Source organism: Dicentrarchus labrax, unplaced genomic scaffold, assembly GCF_905237075.1.
Source record: "Dicentrarchus labrax unplaced genomic scaffold, dlabrax2021, whole genome shotgun sequence".
Lineage (NCBI taxonomy): Eukaryota > Metazoa > Chordata > Actinopteri > Moronidae > Dicentrarchus > Dicentrarchus labrax.
In genome coordinates this window covers 14,959,248-14,979,231 of record NW_026136723.1, presented here as the reverse complement: position 1 = coordinate 14,979,231, position 19,984 = coordinate 14,959,248, and the positions used below count along the sequence as shown (strand labels likewise).

Genomic DNA, 19,984 nt, shown 5'->3' with positions numbered 1-19,984 from the left:
TGCAGGTCGATCTGTTCCAGATGCCCCATTGAACTCTGCTGCAGCTAGTCAATGTGTGGGCAGCGAGGGCCAGAAACTGGGCGATATGTATATGTGGTTGTTTAGATGGAAAGCTCTGTTGAGAACGTAGAAGTAAAGGCTAGAGAGGAGGCAGAAATTGTGACAGAGGGACAAGGATGCAAGACACAAAATTATACATGAAAGGAAAAGGGGCATCAGCTAGTAAAGCCTTACAGGGGAGACATGAAGACGGAGAGTCTTAGAGCAAAACTAAGAGCGAGAGAGGAAGATATCAAAGTGTCTTGTTTCCCGAATGTCCTTCTGTGTTTTGATTTATTCAGACACTCAGAGACAGCCCCAACATAAAGCAACACACCTTCAGTCCAAGGCTAGCAGCTCCCCAGCCAGAGAGAACGAGCGAGCTGGTGACCTTGGCAAGTTATGAGAGGCCCTCCACTCCTCCTCAGTCTCCTCTCTCTAGAGGGAGCCTCGACAAGTCTAATGGAAAACACTGCTGTGGCACGTTGACATCGCCGAGACCCGCGTTGTGACAGAATGGGTTCAAATTCTTAATCTCAGCCCATACATTAATTATGCAATACGTTTAGCTGCCTGTTATTGTGTTAGCAGATGTCCAGTGGGAATGATCCCTCACCTCCTACTGCCTTTACCACACTATAGTCCCCATTTCCTACAGATCATTGTGATTTTGAACAAAATAAACTCTTTTAGATCTTCATTTCAGAGTTCTTGTGGTTTTATATCTGGTCATTCTTAGGACTCCTTATTTAACAGTGCACAGCAGCCACTGTGTAACAATTCTCTCTCTCTCTCTCTCTCTCTCTCTCTCTCTCTCTCTCTCTCTCTCTCTCTCTCTCTCTCTCTCTCTCTCTCTCTCTCTCTCTCTCTCTCTCTCTCTCTCTCTCTCTCTCTCTCTCTCTCTCTCTCTCTCTCTCTCTCTCTCTCTCTCTAATCTACCCTCAAGTCCTCTGAATAGAAATAACTTGAAATGAACAAGCTTGCTGCAACCATAAGCATACGGGTGGGGAAAGCTCCAAAGGGAACACACTATCTAAAGAGGTGTTCCTGTTTTTGTAATTGCGAGGTAGTGACACCATCAAAGATTACACGCACACACGTACACATCCAGTGTCTTCTGAGCATGTACTGTATTTTTTCTTCACTTCCAGTCACCACAACAGAAACAGAGACAGACGGGATGTTGGCAATAATGTAAGGGGTGAAATAAGAAACAAATAAGTTTGTAGGTTTCTTAGAAACAGTGTCAGCCCGCACCCCTACCCTCCCCCCTCCCCCCACTCCTCCACTCCTCCCTTATCCAGCAAAACAACAGGCAAGTTTTATTTTTGGTCCACCTCACTGAACCTCCAGTCATCCGTACGTGCTGTCCACTGTCATCAAGGAACGGCGTTGACAAGATCATCGTTGTGTGCGCCTGCAAGACACAGAGAGACGACATGGGGCCGACCTCTGTCTGGACCCAGGCTTCAACATGGTGACTCATAGCGCACACGCACACGCACACGCACACACACACACACACACACACACACACACACACAAAGACACAGACAAGATCAGTCACATTTTCTTTACTTGGGAAAAAAAACCTCCCTTTAATCTCACCCTCCTCTTTCTCTTTGTAGTAGTTGGCTGTGTGTAATACTGGGCCTGAGAGATTGAACTGACTGTGGTACCAGTCCCAATGTCCACCCCAGAGCATCAAACCGTCAAAGACATTAATTAACATTGAGGGAAAATCTGTGGCCTAATGTGTCCGTTTGTAGGCCATTTTCTTAATATAATGCTTGTAGATTATCAGTATTGTGGATTTATCAATTAGATGAAAATAAATCAATGATTTAATAAAATAAACAGGCTGTTCTTAGGTTTTTAATTCCTTGTCATCCACATTTTTAACATAAAGGAGGATATGATGAATTGCGACTAATTCCCTCAAGCAAAGTCTGCAGTATTTCAAAGAAAGGGCACATAAAGGACTCCAGAAGTCAGCCAGAGAGCCCTCAAGCACTTGATTTTGCAGGGGGGGACAGCCCTTAGCTCTTGAGGACTTAACAGGACTTCACCAAAGTACTCTGTAACTGATCAGCCTGACACACACAGTACTGGAGGTTAAAAGCACAATCCTGGAAGCCTTTGGTGGCTGACTATTAAAAGAGTCCTACATCATCATTTAGCATTTCAATCCTAAAATATTGTCAGACTGTTTTTTTTAAAAATTATGAAAAATAAATGCAGCTTGGCCAGAGATATCATCTTTTTAATTCCACTCAATCTTCTTACCTTACAAAACCTGGTGCCCACATTACCCACAATGCAACTCAACGACCTATAATTCAGTTGGAGATTCAGGTGTGTTATGCTAGTAGCGGCTAATTTAACCTTGAGTTACTTGCCTCAAGCAGAGATGAGGAGTGGACCACAGAGGTCTGGTAAACTCAACCCAACTCCACACCTTCAGATTTTTCCATTTTCAAACTTGTAGTCTTCAGCCCCAATCAACACTGCCTCAAATTACATCACCTAAGGCAGTTTATCAGAATTCGTGCAGCGCCCCCTGGAGCCACAAATGGCTTTATACAACTTTTTTCACATATGCAGTAGTACACACCAAGACATGCCAACAGACTTTGGTGTGTAAAATTGGTCCCCTATCTTACATCAGTTACATGATGAAGGTCAAATTAATCTGCCAGAAACTGTAAGTTATTTTAATAAGAAGATGCCTGTTCCCTTTATGTGTACAACACTCTTTGTTACTTTAATGTAAGTGAAGCAGAGTGAAATCAAATTTTTCATGCGTTTTTACCTATACTGCAGCAGATGTGCAGGTCTCTTCTCTTCTGTTAAAACAAAAACAAAAATCTAAAAATCTGTGACATTTGATATTTATTTCCCAGCAAGCAAGCATCATAAAGTACAGCATAAATGCTCTAGGGGACACGACACCATGACACCTACTGCCCGCCCTTAATATATGATACATTTGGATGTAAGTTACTGTTCGGCTAACAGTTCATAATCTTTCTGTGCGATACAGAGTGAAAAATGACAAATAACGCAATGTAGTGATCCACACACACACACACACACACACACAGTTAATAAAAATCCCTCTCCACCCGAGATCTAACATCAAACAGAAACTCATTACCACATCAGACAAAAATGTCCATAAACTACTGGGTCAACATTTCTATACCAAAAGTCAAGTGCACACTTTGGGGAGCAGTGCAGAAAACCAGGGCACCTCCACTGACTCACACTCACCGAAGACACGAGTAGGCAGGACTGTCGGGGGAAGTACACATTGTAGGGCGGGCCTAGAGGGATTCATACTCACACCTGTGATCCTTTCTGAGCGACTGAGATCATAGAGGGATTTAGCAATGATCCATGTGTGCACCTGATCAAGCATTGGTAGACCACCTGATCACATTTCCATGGACAAGGAGAAAGAGGAAAAAAGGCAAGCGCATGGATGGATCGAGACACGCATAGGTGTACAGGTGAATGGATGGAGTGATGGACCGGTAGGGCACTGTGACAGCAACCATCCATATATGAACAGCAAACATAGAGATAAAGCAATGAACCATACTATTGTACACCACCTAAGGGGCTGAGAGACACATACACACTATAATTAGGTTACAGCTATAGAAAACCTGTGTTTAGCACCTGGGTCATATTGAAACACCAGCATGCAGCTCCTGTAAAAATGATGCAGGCAAGCTTTGGAGAAAAATAAAAACTGACACAGCAACACAGCACTGAAAATCTGCACATTTCTGCAGCACATGTGCACACATGCCATAAATCATACACTGTGTTAACACCTCTGACACATACGCACAATCTTCCTCAAACAGCTGTATACAGTCTAGTAGACCCAAACACCTGCTCACAACTTGGCAATCCTTACAAAGTGCCCAACTCTAAAATGTAAAGTCAGTTCAAGCCTCTCACACAGCTGGACTGGGGATATACTGGTTAGACCGAGAGACTATCAAGCCATTTATCCTACTGGGTCAGCGGGCTCAGAGGCTGAGAGGCTCTTAGCTGAGAGATGCTAAATACCATAAACACACACGGAGCAAGAGAGCTGGCTAACCTCTCACCTAATATTTACTGAGCTCTGCGGCAGTACCACAGCTGGAATGCAGCGGGCAGAGCAAACACACAGAGGGAACCATATCAGTTTCTGGGTCATCTAGGGCTGCTTCACTCCGCATAAAGTCTAGACTTGGACTGAAAAACACGCCTGCGGATGCTCTCCGCTTATACTGATTCATATTCTTAGAATGGATGGACTCTGCACCCGACGAACAAAACCCATACAGTTATAGAATCACTGGGTAATAGGTCAAAATATATCCATAAGTGTATTCCCTTATGCAACTGCTAAGAGGATCACAGTTCGTCATAAAACAATTTCAAGTTTCTCCATCAGTTTCTCTTATTTATTGTATTTTTTTCCCAACAAATAAAAAGGTTTTGAATTTAGCCAGAGGCAACAATCAGTAAACTAAAGAGCAGAACATGGCAGCAGTACCTATGAGATCTCTCCTCACCCACATATGTCTGTATGTCTGTCTGGCACTTTCCCATCGCACCTTCAGTACCTACCTGCTGTTTTAATTAACTTCATACCACAGGGAGCAATTATGCAAGGCAACATTCATCTCATTTGGAACTGCAAATTAATCTAACCTCAAGCTGCTGAAGGACAGGCGTACCAGTGTGTACTGCAAGCACCAGTACATTAAAACAGTTTTCAGTCTCAATGGCTGTTAGCACAAAAAAATTAAACATAGAAAGCGACACAGAGATGACAGGAAACTTTGGGTCCTGTAAGTTTGCTGTTACTTAAATGCAGGAACCCTGAGCTTTTTAGGTGAAAAAAGGGGGGAAATGAGTTCATTAAGATGGACAGATAGCAGGCCGAGCATCCATCAAGGAGAAAACAATTTACATACCTCCATTTCCCTCAGGGAGCAAGAACAGAGAGCAAGAAAGTACACAGGGGGGAGGAGGGTGTGCTGCAATGTGAAAGAAAGAAAGTGCAAGAGATGGGGGATTGAAAGAAGCTAAAATGAGCGAGACAGTAAGACAGCATGTGTGAGAAAGCAAGTGCAAGAGAGTAAGCTAATGAGAGAAAGATAACAAGCTGCAAGGGGGAGGGAGGGGGGGCTTTGACAGGCTCAGAAATCGGCAAGGTTGCACATCAGGAGGTGGTGAGAGGATGCCAAACAGTAGGCAGTGTCAAACAGATGCACACCGTGGATCTTGCATGTGATGCAACTCAATAAGCGAGGGCAGGCACCCATCCTCTCCCAAAAAGTAGTCCAAGCTGCCTCTCCGTCTCTGCAATTTGCACTAATCTCATTTCCTGGAGTATGTTTCACTATTTAAAACAAAACACCAAAGCGTTCAAGTTTAATTCCATCCGTTTATTTGGTTCATGACTTATTGTGCAAGTCAAAGCTGCTGTATTTCACCTTCTCACTTTTCATTTTTTACTCTTGTGTGGCAACACTCCATTTCCATTCCTGTTTTTTTAAGACCCTAGGGATGAAGACATATTTATTTGGGCGAGCCAGCTAACAAGAAATGGAGGTTTGCTGTGGCTAATAAAACCTGTTTTCGCATGTGTGTGCATTCCTTTTGACATATAGGTCCCTCAGGTAGCTGTAAAACTGAAATATAAAGGCTTCTGGCACGCTTCAGTTCTGAACTGGACAGCTACTGGCCAAAGCTGTGTGCACACTAAACATCCCCAGTTTAATGGCAGAGTGCGCTGAAGTTAGTGGCTTGTTCCAAAGCATGAGTTGGAAATTGCGTTCCTTGACTGCTAAAAGCTGTGCCAGACCTGAACCTAAAACCAAACATCAATCTCTAACCCACTGTCAACCACAGTTACATAGACAGAGTGCACGTATGGGCCAAAACCTCACAATGCAACACAGAATCTCTCAGTTCAAGTATGTAGAAACTTGGATTTCTCATCAAACACTTATGGACAACTACAACAAGGTAGACTTAGACAATAACCTCAAATGTTCTACCTTGATGATACTCCCAGAATGGCACTTGAAACCAAAATTGCCACCCCCTACATGCCTTGTCATCAAGCTCTTGAGATCTGCCCGTATGTCTGCGTCTGAGACATGGCTGCACATGTCCCTGCAGTGCTCCTGTATCTAGGCTATGTTTGCCTGCGTTTATTATCGACTTGACACGATGATGCCGGCATGCGTGCTGCTCCATCACAACAGGGACATCTTTGGTGGCTAACAGGGCATGTAAATGGGCTCTCACTCGATCAGAAGCTGCCTGGAGGGCCAGAGGGACCAGGAGAAGGCAGCAGCAGCATAGCCCCTGGGCAGTCGCACCACAGCTGATGTTAGGAGGAGAGAGCTGAGGCACGCTGTGTGACCAGGGGCCCTTTAAAAAGGACCACTGTGGGACCAAAGGCACAGAGAAGAATATATTTTGTCCGACATTGCTCCACAGCCTTAATCGGACATGAACCCTTTTGATGGTAGGGATGGCTTCATGAAATAGTTTCACTACAGAGAAAACACAGTAGACACAGTAATACTATCAGATTAGCAATGTTTAGCCTGCATGTTTGGTCATGTTAAGTTTACCTTTGACTTTTCTACTAGTTGCCAACCAGATTTCACATACTCTCAATTGCAGCACAAATTGACTCAACTGGTTGATGGGAAACTGGGCCTGTCATAGCTCTTAGATCAGGGGTCTCAAACTTGAATTGGTTTGGGGCCACTGCTGGTTCTGTCATCTCATTGGAGGGCCACTTCAGTGTTTGAGTACTACAAGTACAAGCACAATATTCTGAAAGTATTTTCCATTAGTAACATCATACTTAACAAAATAATGAAAACAGCATTTTTATAATACTAGAATTGTGGGGTTTTTTTTAATTATAAATTTTGCAGCTGGATTATATTTTTTGACATCATGTTGCAGGCTGGAGAGAAGGGGGATGGATGGCCGGAAATGGCCCCCGGGCCGGCAGTTTGGCATCCCTTTCTTGGGTTCTTATACCAATAAATACACTAAACTTCAGCATTACGCCAATTTGTAATCCTATTTGCATGTTTATTTTCCTCCAAGACAGAAAAATGTTTTGTTGTTTTTTTCTAATTAGTTGAGCTACTCCACAATATTTCCATGAACCCCCAGTAACAGCAGACGCAGCCCCTGTGGTACACATACCCCTGTTTGGGGATCGCTGATCTACATTATTAATATTTCTGTGTTTCTGTTCAAATAAATACAACAAAACCTCCAAGAAAAGGGCTACTTCAGGCAAATCTTTTAAAACAGAGGTCTAATATGGTCTAAAGCAGCAGTTCCATACTTGAGAGTCAGGGGTTGCAATCCAATTCTAAACAATTCTGCAACAATCATGGAGGAAAACAAAGCAGGCACACTGTGAATAATCAATTCCCAGAAGGAAAACAAAACAACCCAATGGCATATACAATCTGTGCTGAAGAGTTGCATGTGGCCATTGCTTTGTATTAAAGGGTCACAAGCCACAAAAGTTTGGGAAACACTGATCTGACACATGAACAACAGCCTCACAATAAAACCCTTTGGGAACCCAGGATTTACAGATTTAATACCGAGTGAAGGTATGCAGATAAGTGGATAAAGAGTTAAACTGCCACATTCTAATGCATGTTGATATCTTTGTTTCTCATCTCATGGAGGAGAGAGCACAGAGCTCTAACATTGCATTCTGCTGTCTAGCCTGCTCTCTCTCTCTCTCTCTCTCTCCTAATCACAGGCCCACGGTGTGGCCAGCATGCTGGGCAAGGAGTTACACACCGCACACCGTTAAAGCAGCTCTTTAATTAGCAATGGGGGGGTTAAAACACAGGGATCTATAAACGCACCACTTTTTTTTTTTTTTTAATGCATCGAGCGACCAGCAGCGTGCACTGAACAAGCAAGCCGGGGAGAGCGGCAGCAGCCTCGGCTTCTTCACAGTAGCTGCTGCAAAACAACTTGCAGCTTTAACGCGCACTTGTTTCCCCAAACAGAACTGCAACAAAAACAACAGCATGGGAAATTCATTTACAGGCTGTTGTAATATCCACTGCAGTTCAATGTGTGTGTGTGTGTGTGTGTGTGTGTCTGTCTGTGAAAGCGGAGTGAGCTGCGATGCTTCAGTTCAAACATGCATGTCAATAAAAAAAAATTAAAAAAAAAGAACAGCGCCCAAAGCCGCTAAAGGCACAAAAGTATAAGACAGGCAGATGGATACAGAGAGAGAGACCAGAGAGGAAAGGCAGAGAAGAGACACAGTATTATCTCGCTACAGTGTAACAGAGACGGAGACGCTTGCTGAGGCAAAGCGAACCCCCCAAACATCGTCAACGTGAGGCACAAAACGCGAAACAAGTGAAGCTAAAAAAAAAAAAACCCCACACCGCTCAGCGCCAACATCTCTGCGAGGAAAGGAAGCTTTGACAAACCTGACGAAGCGAGGACACTTCTTCCACTGAATAGGCTGATGTCCGGAGTTTGTGTGTATGTATGTGTGTGTGTGTGTGTGTGTGTGATACACACACGCACTGGTGTTTTCTCTCTCTCTCTCTCTCTCTCTCTCTCTCTCTCTCTCTCTCTCTCCTCTGCCGTAGAGATAGTGCTGATGTTTCCACTTCCTCTTTTCTTCTGCCGTCTGCTGGCTGCTTCATGGGAGCAGAGCTGCTCCTCACTGAGTCACTGCTTCGACGAGTGGATGGTGGCATTAAATCACATTAGTTTTTTAAAAAGAAGCAGTGGGCTGCTTGTGTATTTTAGCAGCTTTGAAGTTAGTTAACGAGCTTGTCTACATAAGTGTTGTCTCAGTGTGAATTAGATGAAAAAGCAAGGGGAAATAATCACTTGGCTTGCTTGATATTTGAATTTAAGGATGACAAAGGACACTGATCAGATTTTCGCGTGCTAGTAAAGTAAGTAAATTTAAAGTCCCCCTCCACTCAAATATGTTTTGCTTCTAGTTCCTACAGTTGGGTGTTTGAGTTTCACTGTGCAGAGTTTGACACTAGAAGGAAGTTATCACATTAATTTGCTGAAAGCGGAAAGTTTCTCTGTGCTCATTGAAAATCTGATTTTTAAGGGGCGGGGCCTATGAGCATGATTTGTGACATCACAAATAGTTTGGAAGTCAAACCTGGTCCAGTCTGCAGCTTATACAGTGATATAGAAACATGAAGCCTCCAGTGCATATACACTGAGAATGGACAGTGAAGAAGGAAACATCTTGTGTCCAGCAGGAAAACAAAATTTGCATATTCATAGATTCTGAATGTTTTTATCAGGTAGGAGTAGATGAGTTATTGATAGTGTAGATAATGTGAAAATTAGGCGTTTTTGTGTGGGTAAAAAAACATATCAGACACACATTACTGTTCCAAGCAGCAGAATTTTAATAATTCAATATTTCCTCCTGTCATAAAGAGGTGAGTCACTCAGCTCATGTTGTTCATAATGTATGCACACAATGCACAAAGAAGATGAAGAGAGGAGTGTTTAGGTATAGGCTACATGTTTGTATTTTTTTCCATTTAAGTGTTGTTAATTACTATTTAATTTAGACTTGGGTCAGTTATTATAAATCCTATTACTTTGATAGCTGTCCTGTTTCCTTGAACATTTAAAAAAAAAAAATTTAGGCAAGGCAAACGTATGTCACATATTAGTCCCATTAAAAAAACAGGGCAATTCAAAGTGCTTTTCATCAAAACATGAAAAGGCATTTAGACAAAATCTACTAAACACAGCGCAATATAAAAAGTCACACAAATAGGATTTTAAAAGGGTTAAAAAAATTGTAATTGCAGAAATTAAATCTTGGAATTTACAATTTGACATTACTGAATGTTTTATTACTTCAAATCTTTATATCGTATCATCTTAATCAAGTTGATAAATTAAAACTCTAAGCACTATTTATTATAGTACTGAGCAGAAAGTAAATTGTAAAATAGCGCAATAATGTAATACATTTAGCTAAGCTTTAAAAAATAATTATGCTTTTGTTGATTGCTTTTTAAATTTTGTAATATTGGTTTAACAATTGACCCTGAGCTCCCCTAGTGGACAGTAGCTTTACCTACACCGTCTAAACAAATGTAAAGCGTTATTTACAATAAATTATATCTGAATTATATGAATAAACAGTCGGGGATGTTGTCTCTCTCCATGATGGGTGACACAAAGACACAACTGCCTCCAATCTTGCAGCCAAAGGGGAAGGCAAACAGGAACAATGATTTCAATAATTCATGGCTATTGAACGCTGTCTGGCCCCCACTCATACACACAGAACTGTTTGGAGGGTGGCATTATGACCTTCTAATGTTGATACAGCTTAGCAGTGCTATAGTTTCATTGGATTTCATTGTACAGGACAGGGTAAAGAACTATAGCACTATAGTACAACAGCCCTGAGCCACATGAGGCCACTTCCCTTTAATTTTCTCTGTGCTTACAGATTGTTTCTCATATTAAACCCCAGAGTGTGAGACTAAAAGAGAGAGAGAATAGTGTATAGCAGACAGTCCTGCAGCTCATCCTTGTCTCCACTCAGCGGGAGCAGCAGGAGGAGGATTAATACAGGAGCCCTGTCCGTCCTGATAAATAATCTGGAGCCGACACACCCAGCAGAAATCTCTCTTTCTCTCTCTGTTTTGTTTTTCTCTCTGTGAAAAACACAGGATACAAGCCTCTGCCCATTTAAATGACAGCCTTTGTCCTCTACTAAATTGTTAATTTGACAACACGTGGGCAAGTGGGGGTCTGATCCATAAAAAACTGATTATTTGACTCAGTGCGACAACAATTTTGTGTTGTTGTTCAGGACACAGCTGTTTTGAGGTATCTGTTTAAGATTACATTTTGATAGTATACTAGTTTCAAATGATTCTTTGTTTTTAACCCATGGGAATTACATCAGATTGAAGGGGTTTAAACATCCAAGCAGTTCAAATTGTGCAGAAATAAATTCTAAACACTACTTCGTGTTTTTTTTTCAGACCAGGGAACAGCAGCAAGCAAACTAAACTTTCCTCTATTCTGTTCACATCATTGAGTTATGGTGACTTTTGCATATCTGACTTCAGCTTCAAAGCGGTCAAAACTACATCAGAGGACTCACAGAGGATGTAATCGTTTTATCTGAGACAGCAAAGAGGCAGTGGAGTGGTTTAAAGCCAGCCCATATGGTTTAAAAGTACTGCATGATGCATTCAGTAAAGTGCAGACTCACAATGCAGTGCAATGTGAGTCTGCATCCAAGAAAATGCAGTCACTCTTGTTATGCATCTCACAAAGGTAAGCTTTAGATTGTTTTCTTTTATGCGTGGACTTCAGTTGTCACTTTTACCTGGTTGTGTTGTAACTCACTTGGCTTTGAACACCCCTTGTTTCACAACCACTGGCTGAACCGCTACCCATCTGCACATCTGGTGTGAAGATGGTATCACATAGCCAAAAAGGAGAAACGCCTCGTTACTGCATCATTCTCTTTCAGCAAAACATTATTATTATTCATGAGTTAAGTGCAGTGCTCTAGTCATAAAAGATTTAATTATCTAGTTTTCTGCAAATATGTTGGGCCTCTAACACAATCTGCACAGTGAGTCGGGCCTGGCACTCAATCTGACCTGTCCCTTGTCCAAGAAGACAGAGTGCTTCAATAAAGACTCTCCGCTGACCAAATTCTCTCTACGTGGCACAACCTCCCTCTGAGCAGCTTGTGACTGAATCTCATCTGGGAGATTCATTGTTCTACTCAGAGACAGAAAAAGTCAACGTGGAACAGACTGTTTCAATAAAGTGGATTTATCTTTGGTTATTGGTCAAAGCGCTAGAAAAAGAATGGACAGAGCTGCTACAGAAAAAGATGAGAATAAATAAACTCTAAATCAGCAACTAAAAAGCTCTAATGGCTGCATAATCTGTCACTCTTTGATGAAACTCTAATTTCTCACATAAACACGTACATTCCCTACAGCATTTGAGTTACTCAGAAAGCCTAAGACACAAATCTAAATGGAAATCTAGTTTGCTTGTTCCCTGTAGGTCTACTGTAATTGTCTCTCTATCAGGGTCATTAGGAAGTGGGAATGTTTCTAGTTCATTTCCACAGGGATTCCTCTTTAAATTGTGCTGCTCATGAAGGAGAGAAGACTTCCTCTCTTATGCAGCCTACAGGGTATGTCTTGTGAGTGAAGTAGCTACCGTGAGCGTGTGGTTGAGAACCTGGTTTGATGAATCGTTGATGGTAGCTCGACACAGACAGGGAGGATCGCTCTGCATCGTGTAGGTTACAGACTGTGAAATTATTTTTAAGAAACACTCTCAAGTATCCACAGACTGCTGGCAGGACAAGATGAAAAGAGAAATGTTCTTCAGCTCTTAGGAAGGTCAGGGCGGTACTGCGCCGTGAACTTTTTAATGATCAGCCTTCTGTGTGTGGAGTTTCACTGCGCTATCCTCAAAAGATTAAGCCGTCATCGACATGAAAAATAGCGGCCCATTAAGTCAAGGCCGAGATTATTAGCATCTTTGTTTTTGCAGCCTAGAGCTGGGCAAGCCTTGGAGAAAAAGAGACATCTTTATTCTCAGAATAAGGGAACACATTCACATACATTCTTTCCCCATCTCTGTGGCTTTTTTTGCAGAACAAATAAGCATATTCCAACCTCAAATAATTCAAAATATTTATGTACAGTCACAAGCATTCAAACATTCGGGCTTGTGTGGAAGACAAATTCTAACTGTACTGTACTACTAATTTGGATTTTTTTTTTCCACCTCTCTGCGTTTAGCACACTCTACAATCAAAGTATTTAAAAGCAGCGAGATGGCAGGGATGAAATAAAAATATGGTGGAAAATACAATCTCTTAATGACACACTGTATTTGCTGACATGCTATCTTATTAGACGCCGTAAAAGAACATTATCCCTTACACCAGCGGTCTCATTTCATATCACTTTAGAATCATTACCCATGCAGCTAATGCTCTTTGACGCACATATGCACCAAGGCACACGTGCACATGCTTACTTAAGCAGCTGTTCCATATGATCCTGCGCTGTGTGATTTAACAGAGAGGATGTAAATGCAAAGTCGTCATTCCTGGAGAGAAGTCATGCACTGGGGATTTAGTTTTAGGGTTTCAACCTGTTGAGAAAAGACTTAAAAGGGTCTCCAGAGGGCAGTTCTTACTGAGCCAGAACACACTTCACTACTGCATGAGACCTACCATTGGTGCTACTTCATTCACGGTCTCTTTCCTACGTTTAAACCACGCAGTATACGGGTACGTATGTGAGCATGTTCCAAACGTTCAATCTGAATCTGAGCAGTCACTGGTTTTGGAGGACTTGTGCTTTTGTTTCCTTTTTCGCTTCTTCTTGTCTTTCTTTTTTTTGTCCTTCCTCTTTTTCCTTTTCTTGCCGCGATGGTGATCAGAGGAGGAAGAGGTGGAGGAAGAGGAGGAGCTGTCTGAATTGGAGGAAGTGGTGTCCTGAAGCAGCTGCTGCAGCTGCTGGATCCTAGAAGCAGGAAGGGCAGGGAGGAAAGGAGGAGAGGAGGTGGGGATTAGAGTCAGTGTAGGGAGGATACACACAAGATGCAGACTTGGATGCCTGGGGGTTGGCAGGCATCTGAAGCGTCCTTGAGCAAGACACCGTTTTCGTCCTAGTGACGGCATTTCCGGACTGTGGAGTTCGCCAAGTGCCTTCTTGTGTTACATATTTCCAGTAATTACCAATAGTGCCGAAGTACCCGTTAAAACTGCAGGTGTGTGGAAGCTTTTCCAAACAGATTGGGACATGGTGGGATAATGGGGACCCTGTTGCTCAAATTAAGGGTTGTGCTCAGATGACTTTTTAAAATAACCATATTCTAACCAGAGTTAACCATTAATGGTAAACTTTCACCTAAAACTTAACAGTGGGGGGGATCATTTCACAGTCAATAAAAAAGATGAATATATTATTTGGTCATAAATGTGAACATGTACACTCTGCATAGATTCCACTGGCCAGGAGACAAGTCAATAATCTGGTGAATGGCACAACTACAGAGAGTACAGGTGACTCCAGCTGCTCCGGAACTAGGTCAGATAAATATATCTGCTTGTCTACAGCCAAATAAGGTAAAAAAAAAAGGAAGATTAAAATGTCAACACATCACAGAACACAAAACATTTGTCAGAAAGGAGAAGGAAAAAAGAGATATTGGATGTACAGCAGCGAGGCCACTGGAGTACAGGCCCTTTAATTAGCTCAGGAAAGTGAGCTGCCACACAGAGTGATGATATCAGAAATATACAATTTATGAAGACATCTGGAAGCTTAACTATTCAACTATGGAAGTGTGTCTTTGAGAAAACATTGACATGCTCTTGTGAAGTGTCCATCAGGCCTCATTATAGTGGGGTTGATCTCATGGAGCAGAACGATCATCTGGACACTTGGGATGTCATGCTGCTCCTTAAAGTGTACCTCTAATCCTCAAAGTGAACTCCATCTTAAAAGCACTTCATAACCTACAACTACATCTTTAAAAAAATGATCTTCCTCCAGCTCAAAGACTTCAGATTCACAATGTAAAACAACACATCTTTATACTAAAGCCACAGGCTGTAATAACCAGTGGAAAAAGGGGAACCAACTCTGACTCTACCTCTGACTTGATAATATATATTATTATTATATTATAATATATATTAATCCTCAATACTTGATAAAAACCATCCTTAAAATTAGATAAACTATGTATCATAATATGTGGAATACAAAATGAATACAACATAGATAAAATAACCGGGCCAAGACATATATTCAACTGAGAATATCTTTATAACCCTGAACAACTGCAAAAAATAACATTTCAACAAATATAGATAGGTAATACTGAAAAAAAATTGAAAAATGAATTGTTTTTATCGATCGCCACCCCATTATAAGAGGCTACCAACTCAAGGACAACTAGAGACACAATACTGTATGTGCAATTGGAAAGCAAACACGCAGGGAGAAGTTGGACTGTTTCACTTCCTTTTCAAAGAAGATGCCAAAATTAATGTGGCACAGACACACAACTGAGACTTCAAAGCACCACTGGCCTTTGAATAACCTTTTCGTAATGCATGCAAAAACACACACAACGTGCAAGTGCTGCTGCTGCTCTGCACGTGTGTAAGCCCCCCCCCCCACACACACACACACACACACACACACACACACACACACACACACACACACACAGTGAGCCTTCATAGAAACCTCAAATTCAAACATCCTGGTGTCAAACACTATTTGCTAGAAACTGGCACAGAGAACCAGCCACCATGAGAGAATTTCCAGGTCATCTGAGATTGTCCTAGTCCGCTGAGGGAAAGTAGTCAAAAACTGCAGGTTCTCAAGTGTTTGATCTAACTGTCTGAGAGCAGCCTCAAAACTGTCTTTTCAAACTATTAAAAGTTTAGAAAACATGACTCTGATTCAGGGGAATTACAGTAAAGGATGTAAACAACATGCATGTATGAAAAAAAAAAAAGAATGTATATTACCTGGTTTCTTTTTCATTCCTTTTGTTTTCGCGAATTATGTCGTACATTGGGTCTTCATGAGCCTAAAAGAATGCAGCACAATCTGTCATTACCTACTATGAAGAAAGGAAAATAAAAATCATTCCTACTCACAGTGAGAGTTGCTCTATTCACGTCATACCCAGGAAATTATCCCCACTCAACACATTCCAGCCATTGTACTGATTCTAGTGTTATGTCAGCATTTTTAAAAAGCTCCTTGTGACAATACAAGGTAGGAAAATATGATACAGTTGCATTTATGGTAATCATTGCAGAGGCTGCTTCCCTGTCTACAGTAGATATTATTCCATTACAGGCGCACTGGAACCGGCTGTATGAAGAAGTCTGCTGCCCACATGTTCCCCAGTGTAAACTAAATGTGTCCCAACTCTGTTGTTAACCTCAGCAGAAGGTCTCAGACATACTTGTTTCTGTCGCAGCTCCTTGACCTTACCACAACCCAACCTACATTCCTTAACTGTAGACTATTATTTGATATCTTCTCTAAATAACTATGGGTGGGCTCCTTTTCTCACCACTCTGAACTGCTCCAGTTTCTGGTTGCCTTTGATGAAGAACGGACACTCCCTGTCTCCTGTCCTGTGGCCGTAGCGCTTGCATCTCCAACCTGCGGCAAAGGAAACAAATATCATTTTGTGTATGTGACGTAGCGGGTGCATAATTTCAGATTTGGCATTTAAAAAAAAAATAGATCAAATATGGGCACGCAAGTACATTCTTGACCTTGGGAACAGCAGTTTGACAAAATAATCTTAACTCGAGGTCCACTTAATGGCTCTTTCTCAAGCTTTCAACCGCATTGTACAGCCTTCATCTCGAAAACAGAGTGTTGTTATGGAGTAAATTCATGTTTTTTAGGGTTTTTATTTGACTGTAGTGTCTTTCTGACCCCCAACCTTTACAGGAACACACAGGCCCATACACATTAATTTAGGGTAAAGTAAAAATGTTTCCTTTTGTTTGTGTAATTCAAAAAGCCAACAGAAACAACTTGGAGTCACAGACTCAAACAGCCCTGCTCATGTGGCAATGTGTTGCATAATGTATGCCTCATAATAAAAGACAGATCTTCTCGAACAAACCATAAATCATCAATCGTGCTTCACTGAAAAGAAGTTGTGGCAATATTTCACACTGTTTTAATGTTCGACACTTTAAGTGGCAGTGTTGCTACCATGAATAACTTGAGTCTTTGTACAGTGAGACCACACAAATGCTGTTTGTCCTCTAAAACTAGTTTTGTGCACAATCCTTTACTCAGGTTTTTCACGTCCATATCATTCACTGTGACGTCTCCCCGTTCCTTTAAACAGGATGACATACTGGGACATTTTCTCAAAGGATTAAGCTGAGCGAGTCACGCTCAGATTCTGCAGAACAAATGCCAACTCGTGGACACGGCCTGTGTGTGTATATGTGTGTGTGTGCCGACTCCCTAAGTCCCTGGCTGTTAATGCTGCATGGAAAGGAGTGGGACAAAGGAATGAATGCACACTGAATATAATGCTAGCCTTTGTCTGACCAAAAGGACAGAAGGTAGCGTCCACAACAGCATTATTAATCTCTAGCCCTTCATGTTTGTCAGAGAAATGATGGACGTGGTGTTAATTGCGAAGTACTTGTGGATACATGTATCACCTATCAAGACCGCTGCCCATGCATGGTGGACGTTTACTCCCACCTACAGTTCTTGAACTATAAGTACTGCTGTTACTTCTTTAGCTGATGATCATCTTTATTTGTAACGGTGTCTCCAAATTGTGTCAGCACAGGTTAAGGCCTTTCAAGAGCTTTTAAATTATAATTAGAAAGAATATGAGGAATACATGCAACTATGAGAAGACGCCCTGCATATTGTTTTCATTGCAAGAACCCAGCAACTCTAGTAGTTAATTTAAGGTTAAAAGCACACATCTAACTGTATTAAAAATCAGGCAATTTAAGATGTTTTCAGGACTTACAAACAGCGTGTATCGTGAAGTACTGATCTAAGAACACTTAGGCAGGTGCTTCAACTACAAACAAATGTAAAATTGAGATGATCAGACTAAATAACAACACTGGCAAATGGAAATTAAAGATGTAAAAATCAAAACAGTATCAAAAGGTCAAAAGACCATTGGAAAAGAACTCACATAAAAGTCACAGCAAGGGGCCGTATCTTAGTAAAGATTTCTTTCTCACACAAGTGTATAAATAAAGAGCCAGGGGTTTGAGGAATATCCAGTTAGGGCCTCAATCTTGCACATACAACAGTAATAATTTCTCCCTCTCTGATTGCAAACCGCAGCTGATATCGCTGAATAACTGTAACTCACACTGCATCACCTTCACCTCCTTCCCCAGAGGCATCCACAGCCCCCTGGTGGGGGCATTTGCCAGGAAGGTCCTGGCCTCTTCATTTCCTGGTTCAGCAGGAATACAGTCCTCTGGTTTGTCCTCATGCTCCTGCAACAGCAACTGTCACTTCTCAACATTTCCGCGAGTAAAAATTAAGATTGTTTAAAGCTTCCAGGCATCAACTTAAGTGTATTTTAGTGTGAGTGGTGTTACCTTTATGAATCCTGGTGGAGGTTTCTCATAACTGTTGGAAAGACAGATAATACTGACGTTAACTCTTGTTTAAATGCTGAATTAACTATAAGGAACTCAGCTGTCTTTCCCACCACTATCTAACGTTACCTTGTCAAATATCATGTATTTGTGATTAAATTGAACTGGTGAGTTACATTTATAATTCATAAATAAGTTTGCAAGCTTAGACAGGAAAGCTCTTATTAATATTACTCACAATGTCTCAACGTGTTTCAGTGTTTGGACTTCTTGGTTGAGTTTCTTCGTGTGTGTTTTGAGTTTCTCCAAATCCTGTTTGGATGTCTTGTGTCTCTTGTGGTCTCGTCTTTCTTCCTTCTCTCTTGCTCGCTTTCTGTCCGACATTGCCCCGATATCGACAAGCCGGGTCCCCGAAAAAAAGTCATTAACTTATAAATAATGCTGTATTCAAGGGTAATTTGTCATCTGCTCGGTAAAAAAAAAAAAAAAAACCCCACACAGGACAACGTGCTAACCAGCTGCTAACTAGCAAACATTTCTCTGGTGCTGCTGTACTTCCTGTGCAGCCGGGTTGGTTAGTTAAAGTCCAGCGCCACCTGCAGGACATGCGCAGTAGTACATGCTTTATTTCATGCATTCTCACACTGGAAAAACTGTTTGACTAAATATCCCCAGAAAAACACTTTTTTTTTATCCTGCATCACAAAACAGGACCTTTCTGTACAGTTTTAATTACATTTTATGCAACTTGATAGCAAATCAGTGTGTTATTTTACTATGTAAGCTACCATTCATAAGTTTGGTATTGCCCTGATTCTGTACAGGCAGATGGCCAAGAGGATTATTCTACTTTTATGCTGTAGAAAGTCCTCTTTACAAATGATATCCAAAGGGCAAGAAGAGACAAAGTTACATAACAACATAAGAAATTAATGGTGAAATAAACTGTAAGCATCAAATTCTGTGCAGATTTAAATTCCTGTTTCATGTTTCAGTGTCAAGTGCGCAATAATGTCTATAAAAAACTGAAATTAAGTGTTGCTTTAGCAAACCTATTCTTAAAACCTCAAAACAGAAAGTTAGTCTAGGGTTAGCACTATTGGAATTGGACCCCAGTCTAGCAGCTGAACATACTGTGGACTGATAATCATATTTTAAACCTATTCAACTGCGTAGACTGCAGAGGGCCCAAAGAAAAATAGATTCCCAGAATATTTAGAACCCAATTGTAAATTGTGGTTCAATAATAATCTGTGGCCACGTTTCAGGATTTAAAATCAAAGGCTATTTGGGGAGTAAAAAATTATTACAACAGTATTCTCCCCTGTCATGCACTACTGTGGGGACATTGACAAAATGGAAGTTTTACTCATTTAATTATACTTCTTTTGGGGCCGAAACTATTTCAAATGTGAATAATACATCTGGTCTGAATTATACTGCTTTTATCTTTGATTAAAAAAAAGATAACATCAGTAAAACAGGTGATTCCAAACCTTTGAACGATATTTTCAATTTTATCTTTGGCACAAAAGTTTTTTTTCAGCATGAATAATGTTTAATGTCTTAAACTTAACACAGTTTGGGTTTCTTAGTCGCAAAGTTGGCAGGGGAGTGAGGTTAAGTTTAAAGACTCCTTAAACCATCCTCAGTAAATGCAGCTGGATTAATGACATATTTTACATCCATATCTGCAGCGGCACAGACATAAACTCT

The 19,984-nt window shown here is 41.2% G+C and overlaps 2 protein-coding genes across 2 annotated transcripts in view; both read right to left on the bottom strand.

The window, feature by feature from the left end:
- The window catches only part of elmo1 (engulfment and cell motility 1 (ced-12 homolog, C. elegans)), a 106,093-nt gene extending 97,409 nt beyond the window's left edge, over positions 1 to 8,684 (bottom strand). Inside the window, exon 1 of the mRNA XM_051390181.1 lies at positions 8,556 to 8,684. The gene's annotated coding sequence lies outside the window, so the exon portion shown is untranslated. The remainder of the gene's footprint in view (positions 1 to 8,555) is intronic.
- A 4,000-nt stretch (positions 8,685 to 12,684) lies between these two features.
- Positions 12,685 to 18,824, bottom strand: rp9 (RP9 pre-mRNA splicing factor). The gene is made up of 6 exons (XM_051390203.1): positions 18,507 to 18,824; positions 18,269 to 18,299; positions 18,034 to 18,163; positions 16,231 to 16,322; positions 15,674 to 15,735; positions 12,685 to 13,649 (listed from the first exon to the last, which is right to left on the bottom strand). The coding sequence occupies exons 1-6, from the start codon at positions 18,650 to 18,652 to the stop codon at positions 13,442 to 13,444; spliced, it is 669 nt and encodes a 222-aa protein (XP_051246163.1). The 5' UTR covers positions 18,653 to 18,824; the 3' UTR covers positions 12,685 to 13,441.
- Between the last annotated feature and the right edge of the window lie 1,160 nt (positions 18,825 to 19,984).

What these genes read in the sequence shown, in the direction of transcription:
- rp9 (XM_051390203.1), bottom strand. Translation starts at nt 18,652, where the DNA reads ATGTCGGACAGAAAGCGAGCAAGAGAGAAGGAAGAAAGACGAGACCAC. An exon ending in AACTGGAGCAGTTCAGAGTG is followed by an intron (nt 15,736 to 16,230) that starts GTGAGAAAAGGA and finishes GCATTCTTTTAG; the next exon opens with GCTCATGAAGACCCAATGTA. An exon ending in AGGAATGAAAAAGAAACCAG is followed by an intron (nt 13,650 to 15,673) that starts GTAATATACATT and finishes TCCTGCTTCTAG; the next exon opens with GATCCAGCAGCTGCAGCAGC.